Here is a 12,434-nt window from a genome sequence, read left to right as displayed (position 1 = left end):
CACATAGAACATCAGGGCTAGACTGTATTTTCAGCTCTTAGCCCAGTGCTTGTTTCTTGAATAGAACATAGAATGTTATGCTGATAGGAACCTGAGAGATTATCTAGTCCGACCCTGTCATTTTACGTAACTGTTTTGGGGAGGATAGGGAGGTGACTGGAAGCTGGCTTGCCTCTGGGCTCACCCTCTCCTCCCCAGCTGACTTCCTATATGCTACCTGTTGCCAGGCACTTGGAATGGCTGCATCAAGGTGGCAGTGAAGACACTGAAGCCTGGCACAATGTCTGCACCAGCTTTCCTGGAGGAGGCCCAGATCATGAAGAGGCTGCGTCATGACAAGCTGGTGCAGCTGTACGCCGTGGTGTCTGAGGAGCCAATCTATATCATCACAGAGTACATGATCCACGGTAAGCTGGAGAACATGGCGGGCAGGGCATGTATGTAGGATGCTGGAGCCAGGCTCCAGGGATTCAAGTGGTGGAACTGAAGCACCCCTGCCCGGTTTCTCACCTTAGGGAGTCTGCTGGAATTCCTCAAGGAGGGTGAAGGCCGAGATCTGAGGCTGCCCCACCTAGTAGACATGGCGGCTCAGGTAAGGGGGAACCGGAGGTGAAGGTATAATCAGCTTTTAGCCTTTGGATTCTTGCCCCTGCCCTCCTCCTGGTGTTTTTTTGTCCCCTCTTGGCCCTCTATGGGACACGTACATACCCTGTGATGCCCTAACTTGGCTAATGTTTGGTATTCCAGGTGGCGGCAGGCATGGCATACATGGAACGCATGAATTACATTCATCGGGACCTGCGGGCAGCCAACATCCTTGTGGGGGACAGACTAGTGTGTAAGATCGCTGACTTTGGACTGGCACGGCTCATTGTGGATGATGAATACAACCCCCGCCAAGGTGCCCCCTCCTGTTCCCCAGTGTTCAGAATTCAATGCCCTCAGAACCCTTTTCCAAACTCCCAATGCTCCCACTGTGGAGGCTCCTAATGTCTAGGATTTTCTCCCCAGACCCCCAAACCCACCCCTTGGGCTTCTTCACTCTCTCTTGCTTTCCTCTCTCCAAGGTACCAAGTTTCCCATCAAGTGGACTGCTCCAGAGGCTGCACTCTATGGCAGGTTCACCATCAAGTCTGATGTCTGGTCTTTTGGGATCTTCCTCACTGAACTCATTACCAAGGGCCGGATCCCCTACCCAGGTGCCCCTCCAGGCTTTGGGGTGGGCAATGAGGAAGGAGGAGGTGTAGTATAGAATGATGAAGGTTCTCTCTTCTGCCCCTAAGACAGGTTCAGACCTAGTGTCATAGGATTCAGACCTGGAAAGGACTTTAGATATGATCTAATCTAACCTCCCCCATCACTGCCAACTTCCTATAAGAGAATGCTGAGGTCTAAAGAGGTTGAATAGTTTGCTAAACATTCCCTGTTTCTTCATTGAGTCCTCAGATGACATGATTGCACACATTTTCTCCATTCTAGCTGTGCTCCTTCTGACTCTCCAGCTTATCAACCCCCTTCTTAAACTGTGGTGCCCAGAACTAAAACAAGATTCCATCCTCTGTCCAAAGGTTATGGAGGATGGAGAGGATGTCTGTCTCCCTTCTCATTTCGGGAAGCTCTGCCTCTCTTAAAGCAGCTCAGGATCCCATTAGCTTTTTTCTAACTGCTGCATCACACTGTTGACTCATCTTGACTTTAACCCTGTAATCTTCTAATACCCAGAGATCTTTTTTTGTTTTAGACAAACTGCTGTTTAACCATGTTTTCCTAATCCTGAAATTGGGAAATTGATTTTTGGCACACAAGTATAAGACTTTCCATTTATCCCTATAGAATTTCATTATATTAAATTTGGCGTAATACTCGAGCCCAACAAAATCTTTTGGGATCTTGACTTCTCCAGTGTGTTAACTATCCCTCCCAGGTTAATGGTAGCTGCATATCTGATGAGGGTGTGCTATCTACGCTTTTTTGCAAGTTATTCATAAAAATGGTCAACAGCGCAGGGCTCAGCACAGATCCCTGGGGCACTCCACTGGAGACTTCCTGCCATAGGACCATTAGTAACAATTCTGAATCTAACCACTCCAGTGATTCTGAATCTATCTCATCTTACCATCTTTTTGTTGTTTAGTCATTTTTCAGTCATGTCCAACTCTTTGTGACCCCATTCGGGGTTTTCTCAGCAAAGGTACTGGAGTGAGTTTGCCATTTCCTTCTCCAGTTCATTTGACAGATAAGGAAACTGAGGCAAACAGGGTTGTCCAGGGTCACACAGCTAGTAAGGGTCTGAGGCCGGATTTGAACTCAGGTCTTCCTGACTCCAGGCTCAGTGCTCTATCTACTGTGCCACCTAGCTACCCTTCCCACTATATTGACTTGGAATCATTAGCAACAACTCTGAATCTAACCCTCAACTGATTAGGAATTTATCTCATTGCATTACCATCTAGCCTAGTATGAGATGCTTTTTTCTAAAGCTTTGCTAAAATCTAAGTAAACTATATATTCACAGCATTCTCATCTTCTGGTTTAGTAACACTGTCATGAAGGTAATGAGGGTATTTTTTGCATTTGTTTTTTGTTTTCTTGGCATGACCTATTTTTGATCAAGGTAAAAATGAGATAATATTTATAAAAAGCACTTAGCACAATACCTGACACATAGTAGGCACCATATAAATGCTTATTCCCTTCCCTCCCCTTCCATCCCTCTGCTGGCTCTTTGTGTCGCTGCTTTCCTTTCTAGAAGTTAACCAACCATCCCTTTAGTGACCCATTCCAGAATTTTCTGAAGAATTGAAGTCAAGCTCACTGACTTATCATTTCAGTCTCTGTCTTCTTCTCGTTTTTGAAAATTGGGGCAATATCTGCCCTTCTCTAACCATAGGTTCTCTCTTCTGTTTTCCATGATTTTTCAGACATTACTGATAGGGTGTGTATGCCTATGTTCCAGTTATTTCAGTACTGGAGGATGTAGGTTTTCTGGACCAGGTGACTTGAATTCATTAAAGGACACTAGGTATTCTTTGCATTTCTCCCTTCTGATCTTGCAGGTCTATGTAATCAGTAGTAGTGCCAGGCTATGAACCCAGACCTTCCAATACCAATGAAGCCTTTTTCCAATACATCATAATGGAGGGCACTGGACCTTTTGAAGTTTCAGAGAGGTGATGGCACCAGTTACAGAAGACTCTCCTTCCCTAATTGAAATTCTCCCTTGTAATTTTTCTCTCTCTCAGGTATGAATAGCCGGGAGGTGCTGGAACAGGTGGAACGAGGGTATCGAATGCAATGCCCCCCTGGATGCCCACCTTCTCTATATGAGATCATGCAACAGTCATGGCATCAGGCTCCTGAGGAAAGGCCTACTTTTGAATACCTGCAATCCTTCCTTGAGGACTACTTCACATCCACAGAACCCCAGTACCAGCCAGGTGATGAGTCCTAGCCCCTGCTTCATGCCACCAGAACCCTGGACACCATGAACCCTGCCTACAGCCCTGTCCCTGTCAGCTTCATTCCAGGATCTGGTTTGAGGGACAGGTCAAAGACATCTTTTCTAATCCCCACCTCTACTCCAGGCACAACCTTTCCCAAAAGGATAGACTTGAACTGCCCCCTAGTCTGGGCCTCACCTCCTAAACTTCAACTTTTACTAGTCCATCCTTAGCCTTCCCAATTCTTAAGGTTCATCCTCTTGGCACCCCATCCCCTCTGCTCTGACATTATTTATGAAGCCATTCTCCCTCCCTTATCTGGCCCCTAGCAATCCTCCCATCCTCTCCCTCTCTGGACATTCACCCATCCACCCCTTTCCTCTCGTTTGTCTTTTCTTCCTGTTGTAGTTCCCTATTTCTGTTCCCTCCAGATTCTTTCTGCCTCTCTTGCCACTGTGCCTAGAACTGGGGGTGGTGTGGGAGAAAGACCATATTCATCTACTCTCTGTAGCCTGTGTGTTTATTTTTTAATCAATTCTGTAAATAAAGGAAAAAAATATGAGATGCCCTGTGGTTAGGGAGTGGCAATAAGTGAGAAGGAATGGGAATTAACAGGGGGACTAGATGCAGCCCCTTCAGCTGTGTCTCCAACTGGAGTTAGTCTGGAGAAGGTTACGTTAGCATTAAGTCCTGTCACACTCACATGGAACCAGTAACAAGCCTTCCATCTTCAGTCATCTAAGCGGTTCTAGCCAGGTGATAGCATAAAGGACTTAGGTGGATGACAAGAATGTGAGCTGTCCTTGGTGATGGTGGTGGTGGGGGAGGAATGAGCTCACATAATAGTTCGCATTTCTATGGGGCTTACAGTTTCCAGCAACACTGGGAGGTGGGTATTGTAAGTATTATAATCGTCAATCCCATTTGCCATGCTTGGAAATGGAAGCTCAGAGATGTGAAGAGATTTGCCTAACGTCAACATATCTATCAGAACTGGGTATTCAATCATGGTCTTCTTACTTTGAGATCAGTGGACTTTGCCACTAGGTCAGACTCCATCTCAGAAGTCACACTGCCTGTCTACTTCAGGGAACATCATAACAGGTGACTGACACCTGGGAAATGGCCCCAATAGAAAGAGACTACTTCCAAAACCGAGTTAGTGAGAGTACCTTGAGAACAAATGGGAAGAGTGGAAAGGTATTCATTCGTTCATTCAGCACCAGTATGTGCCAGGATCTGTCCTAGGTGCTGGGATACAATAATTAAAAACATATAGTCCTGGTCCTTAAGGGATTCATATTTTGTTGGGGGCAGGGAAGGGAAACAACAAGAGCATAGGGAGAGTGGTCTGAGGGATTAATGGGAGTGAGTCAGTGGAACTGGATTGGAGAATTGTTAGAAAAACTAATGGGAGAAGGTTGGGGTAGTAAAAGTGGTTTGGGTAGCTCAATGGGAGGGAGTTTGGCCAGGTTAGTGGAAGCAGCTTGGGTGGGGAGAGCTCAGTGAAATCAAGTGATGGAACTTTGTGGGAATAGGTTGGAGAAGTCAATGGAAAGGGTTAAGGAGCAATGGGAGCAGATTTGAGGATCATTGGAGGTGGGGTTGGGAAACCAATGGGAGAGTATTAGATGTCAGTGAAGGTGAGTTAGGAGTGTCAATGGAAGTCGCTTGGGGAAAACGATGGAAGTGGTTTGGGGGTTCTGTGAGGGGCTTATGGGGCTCAGTGGGAGCAGGTTGAAGAGCTTGATGGGAATGGGTTGGAGAGGAGTTGAGGCTGAGAGAGCTCAGTGGAAACAGATTGGTGTCATGAGAGTACATTGTCAATGAGATAGACTTTGAGAGGTCAATGGGAGGGTTGGGGCATCAGTGGCAGGGAATTGGGGTGGGGGAGATCAATGACATAGCTCCCCAGGGGAGGGTTTGTTTTTGGACTCTGAATTCTGGCAGTCAGGGAGGTTATTACAAAGGAAGGTGTAGGATCATTATGGACCAATCTTGGTGCCTACTGGCTGGTCTCTGAGCCAGGCACTCACCATTCTTGGTCCTAAGAGCCTTCAATGGAGGGATGCATCTGAATGCCCCCTTGTCCCCACCAGAACAAGAAAAACAGGGCCGTACCATGTATGGGCAATACCCACCTGCCTCCCCCATGCCCTCCACAGCCAGAACCGCCAGTGTGGTGTCTGCTCTCCCTCTAGTGGCCATTATGATCACTGCGCCTTGTAACCTTACTTTCTGGGTTCACCACAGCCACTCTTTACAAATGGGAAAGATCATTTGCTCCAGGCCCTCCTCATCCCATTACTGTTGATAGAGATACCGCCCCTTATGGAGAAGCTACCTGGGTTCTGAGGAGTTTGAAAACCACAGGGACACCAGGCTTCTGGTTGCCAGACTGCCCTTCCCAGAACCTTCCAGCTAAAGGAAGTGAGATCATCCATTTGGAGGCTTTCCCTGCTCTGAGCCCTGGTTCCTCTGAGCATTGAACTAAATGGTCAACCTATCTACAAATGTATGAAGTTGCCAAGCTTTTAGACATTGTTTCGGTCCTCCCCGGGGTTCCATCTCTGCCTGGCAACCTTTGGCTTGAGGTGGGGAGATCCTAGACCTCTACATTTTTCAACTGCCGAGATCTGCCTAATCTGGTAGAAATCTGACAGCCATCCCCACATGGGCCCCCACCAGTCAAGGTTTGGGAGAGGTGGGGGAGAAGGAAAAGGGAAAGGGATAGGTGCTTGATGAGTAGCCTGGGACTGTGTTTGGACATAGGGCTATGAACAGGGAAGCTCCGATACACATCCACATATACACATGCAGAAAATGGATATGGGTGGCAGCTAGGTGGTGCAGTGGATAGAGCACTGGCCCTGGAGTCAGGAGGGCCTGAGTTCAAATCCAGCCTCAGACACTTACTAGCTGTCAGACACTGACTAGCAAGTCACTTAACCCTGATTACCCCCCCCCAAAAAAAAAGGAAAAGAAAAGAAAATGGATATGATGACAGCCACAAACACACACTTACTTACACTTGAAACTCTGAGAGGGAAGAGACCCATAAAGAAGGACACTACTCCACATATACTGTAGACACACACACACAGAGCAATATGGATATGCATGAATACGGTTGAGAAATAAGATCATAGATTTAGTGTTGAAAGGGACCTCAGAAGTCATCCGGTCCCATCTCCTCATTTTACAGATGAGAAAACTGAGACCCAGAAAGGATTTACAACTTGTTGCCCAAGTAATAAGTGGCAAAGGGCAGGATTTGACCTCAGGTCCTCTGGCTTCAAATCCTCTGTTATTTCCAAAGCACTGCAATGCCTCTCATGGGCACACACATCAACACAAAGGCAAATGGATGTCGAGCTGGGACCCAGATTCATGATTACACGGGTACCAGTCAATATTTTCTCTAGGCACACACAGATACACGAAGACCTAGGCATTCGCTCTTTCACATGTACACTCTTGCCCCTGGCTTGTAATTCAGGAGGGGAACCTCTAGCTTCACCTCCTGTCCCCCCTCCCCCTGCCCTGGGTCCCTCATCACCTCAGGCAGGAACAAAGATGACCTTTGCTCTCTGCTCTCTGCCCTCTCCTCCCACACCCCCTGCCCAGGAGGGAGGAGCTGTTTGAAGTCTGGGCTGGATCTGGGGTTTCCTGTTGCTGGGAGGAATGCAGGGGGGAGGGGGAGCTATGTTAAGGGGAGGGGGGTGTGGGTGGAATGGCTCTGAGGCCTGGGACTTTAAAGCAGATGAGGCAGAGGAAGAGCTTCTTCAGGAAGCTGCCCATGCCAGGCAACACCATATCTTCTGCATGCCAACCAGGGGCCACAGCAGAACCCCATAGTCAAATCCCATCCTCCTTTTCCATCTCCTGGGCAATGGCTGGACTGCTGAGGAAAGAAGAGGAGCAGAGAAGGGAATAGTTGGGCTGGGCTGTGGGTCTCCCTGCCCCTGGGTATGGTGGGCCAAGTTCCTAGAGCTCCCTGCTCAACTAGAGGGCAGTTAGTCCTGAACCCCCAGGAAAGGTTAGGTCCATGGGACTCTGCTCAGATCTGAGACCTGAGTTCTTAGCTTAGGTGCCATGGCTGTATAACTTTGGGTAAGAGCTTCAGCTCTCTGTGTTTCCTCAAATGGAAACTAGGCAGAACCTACCTAAGAACCTTACTCTACCTAAGTTTCTAGAGAAAGAGGATAGGGTCATTAGCCTTCTGGCTGCCTCTTAATTTTTTGGGGGGGAGGGGGCTAGGCAATGTGGTTAAGTGACTTGCCCAGGGTCACACAGCTAGTTCTTAATTCTTTGCTGAAGCACTTGAAGAGTGCTAGTGCTGGGCTTGGCCCTTTCCCCTGGGCTAGAAAGCTCACCCAGTCTCCTTCCCTCTGATTTTTATCCTCTCTTCCCCAGCCCCAGCCTTGCACCAGAGCTCTACCTTTCAAGTTCTCAATGCTGAGTCTAACTAATGGCCCCATTCTGGTTTCCACTCCAGACTACTGTCCCCAGCTCCTCACTTCTATTCCTCAGCCTGTTTCTACACTTCCCCTTCGTCCTAAAATTCAACCTCATAACTCAAGGTTTTGCCCCTCAGCTTCTAAAACTAACTTCTACTTCCAGTCCCCTGCATACAACTTTGGCCCCTAAGCTTCTGGCTCTTAGCTCTGTACCCCACGTCCTAAAGGACCTGCACTGATTGGGGTCGATCCCATCTCCGCTGCCTACATCTAGTCATTCAGACTATCATTTGTCTTTAGGCAAGGCTGTGAACCCCAATACTCCCCCAGTCTCCTAAGACATCAGCCAGGTGTGGATAAGGAGGAAGAATGGTCACGCTATATGCTCCACTGACACTCAATCTTTGCATTTGCCCCTCAGCCTCCCACCTCCGCCCCCCAAAGGGTTCTGGGGACGAAGTGGAGAAAGAGCACCTCCGAGGCCGGGACTGGCTGTATTCACCACAAGTGGCACTGATGGGCACATGAGGTCTGCCACCAGGTGGCGGCAGCAGCCCGCAGGAAGACCCAGAGATCCCACTTGTCAAGGGAGACACCCCACTCAGGCTTGGGGTGGGGGGACAAAAACCAAGAGTTGAGATTGTTAAGGAGGTCTCACTAGCACGGGAGAGGACATAGAGACCTTCTGTAGTTGAGGTCAGGGTCCAGAGCCAGTCTTGTGGGATTCAGATCAGAATGGCCTCCGTCCATTCTTTCAACCTCCCCCCTCCCATGTCCTTCTAGGGCAGAAGCAGTCTGTACCACCTCTGGTGCTCAGCTGCCTGCAATGCTGGGGCTCACACTCTTGGGTGCATTAGTCCTCCTCCCTGGGTCTGAGATTCCTCATCTTTAAAATTCTAGGTTCAGACTATATGGTCCCCTCCCAGTTCTGATAGTCTATGTTTTCAGGTCTCAATGTTCTCCATGCTACAGGTACTCTTCCCAGCTCTGACATTCAATGAAATCACATTGCCCTAGATAGGGTGTGACCACCTTGCCCTCCACCTCCTATTTGCCCTTAGCATCTCCCCAGTATTCCCACCTGCTCTTACTGGGTATCTCTCTAGAAGTGGGGGGGAGGGGGGGGGAGAGTTCCTCCCTGCATGGCTTCCCCTCCAGCAGGAAACAAAAATCTAAATGGACAGCAGAAAAGATGGACACAGGGTCATAATCCCTAGGGGACCCTGGGCCTTTGGGCTGGGTAAGACTGGAGCTTCAAGGTACCATCATGAGTCCAAATCCTGGGCACTTATGTGTATGTAAGAGTAACATCCTTCCCTCTCTTTCCTAACCCTGCTCCTTATTCCCCTTCACCAGGAATGGATTCCTGGAAGCTTTCCAGCTCCTTCCTTTGCTTGTGATTCAGACTGGGTGGGGTCCTTGTGCCTAGGGGCAAGCCTTAGTATGTGGGGGCAAGCCCTAAGCTGGGAGCCCCTCCTACCCTTGAAGCAAAATTACAAAGTTCCCCTTTGCTAGGGCTGAGTGCCAACATGATGTATATTTTATGATAACTGTAGAGCCTGGATCCAAACCTGAAGAAGGGCCTCTGACAGCCTTAAGCATCTCTTTGATTAATACCTGACCTTTTAATGCTTCCCATTCAATTAATAAATCTTTGAATCTGAAACGGATTCTACTTTCCAGGGCAAGCAGGCTTCTCTGGGCTTGGGTGCCAGGGGACTCTGTAGTCCCCGGAGTCAGGGTGGGAAAAGCCTCCCTGGACCCATCTGGATCCTAAGTCATGGGGCAGAAAAGCTCTGATGTCCCCCTCAACTCCCATCCCTTTTTAGGGGAAAGGGTCTGAAAGGCAGGATTTTGAGTAGATTCTGGTGCCTTATCCCATTCAGTCTCAGTTTCCTTATTTGTGAAATGAGAATAACAGCCCTTATCTTCATAGGATCATAAATCTCGAGCTGGAAAGATCCTCCAAGGCCATCTAGTCTGACTCTCCCATTTTAGAGGTGGTGAGACTGAAGTCAAGGGAAAAGAGTGACTTGCCCAAGGTCACACAGGTGGCAAAACTAGAGACTGGAACCCAGATCATCCCACTGAAGAGTCAATGATTATATTCCTGTATCACTTCGCAGGGTATGAGGCTCAGATGTGAGTTATTATTATCTCTCAGTCCCATCCCTACCCCCCCCAACACATCTTATTGACTTCTAGGTGAGTCCCAGACTGGTTCTGAGGCTAGGATTAGGGAAAGGGCATTAGGCTTTGGAGGGAGTCAGTGACAAGGGTAATTTCACAGAAAGTTAGATGTTCAGGTGTCACCCCCATCCCCCTCCAGTTCACACATGACATGTCACATGAAGGTCCAATAAGAGGCCAGAAACCAGAGCAATAAAGGCATAGAAGAGGAGGGCAGAGACCCAGACACAATCAGATACCAGGATGTTGGGTGAGATGGAAAGATGCACAGTCAGACCCAAGCTCAGGGAGATGTGGGCAGATAAACACAGATATAGGGAGAGATGATGGCTGAACACATGCCCTCTTCTCTACCCCAGGATTTGGTCTCTGTGGCCAACTTCCTGCTCCTACCCTTGCCCCAAGCTGGCCCCTCCTGGAAAATGCCTAGTCTCCTAGTCTACACAATCCCCTGGTGCTTTCCACTTGCAACTATCTGACTGGCATGATGGGAATATATCACCACTCCCAGTTATCCATAAGATTATGGAGATTAATTATCTGGGCTTTTTCCTTCCCCTTTACTTTTCTTCCCGCAATCCCCCTCCCCAGGTCCAAGCCTGGTGGTGACAAAAAATGTGGTAGGAGGCTGTGTGAGGGGGTGTTCTCCCTGCAAAGCTGGGGTCCTGGGAGCTACAGGAAGGCCTGCTAAAAAGGATGGGGCCCCGGAAGGGGGAGAGCATGTTCCACTGGGCCTTGCTGGGGAAGAAAAAAACATTTTCCAAACAGGAAAAACAGCCTCAGAATTTCCAGAGGCAGATTTTCTCCTCTTTGGGACCCCATCCCCAATCCCAACGATTCCTCTTGGTAAACCAGCACCCCTGCCTCACACACCCTCTCCACCACCACCACCACCACCAACTAGGAGAGGGGTGCTTAATCTTTTTGTATCACGGGCCCCTTTGTCAGTTTAGGGAACCCTATGGAGCCCGTCTCAGAATAATGTGCTTCAATGCATAAAATAAAATCCATAGGATTATTAAGGAAACCAATTTTATTGGAATGCAGTTCTCAAGATATATTTTTAAACCAAGTTCATGGCCTCCAAGTTAAGAACCTCAGAACTTGGTGGTCAGTTACCCTTCCTCGCCCTCCACGATCCGGGATGGAGTAACCGTGGCGGGGGAGAACAGGAGCCCGCCTCGCGCCTCCGTTTCTCTGCCCCAACCGCCCGCCCCCTCGGGCCGCACGCGGTGCTGCCAGCGGCCAGGAGGAAACTACAACTCCCGGCATGCTCCGGACCGAGCTCTCTCTGGGGTTCCGGATGGTGAGCAGGGAAGGTAAGCCGAGCTCACAGTCGGCAGGGGCAGCAGCAGCAGCAGTAGCAGCAGCAGAGGCAGTGGTGGCTGTGGCGGCGGCGGCGGCGGCGGCGGCGGCGGAGACTGAGAAAGCCAGGCAGGGAGAGGAAGAGGGAGAGGGAGGGATAGAGCCAAAAAGAGGAGAGCCAGACGAGAGCCAGAGAGCCAACAGCCCGCACCTACATACACTGGGGAGACAGACAGACGGCCAGGAGGGCAGACACACAGACAGCTAGACACCCGCACAGCCCCAGCGCTACAAAGCGGAGGCACCAGAAGGCAGGAGGAGGAGAGAGGAGGGGAGGGGAGGGGAGGGGGCCTGGTGGGAGGGGGGAGAGAGAAAGGGAGAGAGGGAGAGAGAGAGAAGAGAGGAGAGAGAGAGAGGGAAGGAGGGAGGGAGGGAAGGAAAGGAGGGAGGGAAGGAGGGGGGAAATCCAGCTACCACCACCCAAAGCCAACCTCTGCTTTCTGTCCTCATTTCCTTTATCCACCCAGCCCCGCGCCCGGAGGGAGGCTCTAGTCTAGCTAGACAGACAGCCACAGGGACAGACAGACGGTCAGGGAGAGAGAGAGGGGCGCTCAGGGGAGGAGGATTTGGAAGAGGAGGAGGACTGCCTGCCGAGAGAAGATTTTTCTCCCAGGTTTGCAGTTGGGGAGGGAGTGGGAGGGGTGGTCCAGCGCTGTGTGTGTGAGTGTGATTGTGGGTGAGTGTGTGTGTGTGCACGCGCGCGCGCGGCAGCTGGAAGGGGTTTTTTTGGGGGGGGGGCGAGCCCCGGGCCCCCGGAGAGAAAGGGATAGAGAAAAGGATAGAACGAGAGAGCGGGCGAGGGGAGGGCGGAGGAGGAGGAGGAGGAGGGAGGAGGGGGACCACCATGTCCAGGGGAGTTAGCCGAGCAGAATGTGAGCCGAGGAGATAGAAATGCTGTCAGTGCTGGCGGCCAGGGGCGCTGAGGGCTCCGTGACTCTCCCCAGCAGCCGCCGAGAGCCCGCGTCGCCGGAAGAGAGCA

The 12,434-nt window shown here is 50.0% G+C and overlaps 1 protein-coding gene across 5 annotated transcripts in view; it reads left to right on the top strand.

The window, feature by feature from the left end:
• The window catches only part of FGR (FGR proto-oncogene, Src family tyrosine kinase), a 22,383-nt gene extending 18,381 nt beyond the window's left edge, over positions 1 to 4,002 (top strand). For 4 of the 5 annotated variants that reach the window (XM_027864858.1, XM_027864859.1, XM_027864861.1 and 1 more), the window contains 5 exons: positions 228 to 407; positions 516 to 592; positions 748 to 901; positions 1,068 to 1,199; positions 3,243 to 4,002. In XM_027864858.1, the coding sequence (XP_027720659.1) occupies positions 228 to 407; positions 516 to 592; positions 748 to 901; positions 1,068 to 1,199; positions 3,243 to 3,451 (752 nt within the window). In that variant the 3' untranslated portion in view covers positions 3,452 to 4,002. The remainder of the gene's footprint in view (positions 1 to 227; positions 408 to 515; positions 593 to 747; positions 902 to 1,067; positions 1,200 to 3,242) is intronic. The other variant, XM_027864857.1, reaches the window with a different exon arrangement.
• Positions 4,003 to 12,434: the final 8,432 nt, after the last annotated feature.

The sequence above is a fragment of the Vombatus ursinus genome, unplaced genomic scaffold (genome assembly GCF_900497805.2).
Source record: "Vombatus ursinus unplaced genomic scaffold, bare-nosed wombat genome assembly UNPS02014777.1, whole genome shotgun sequence".
NCBI lineage: Eukaryota > Metazoa > Chordata > Mammalia > Diprotodontia > Vombatidae > Vombatus > Vombatus ursinus.
Note: the sequence above shows the minus strand (reverse complement) of the source record. Positions and strands in the feature narration are given on the sequence as shown.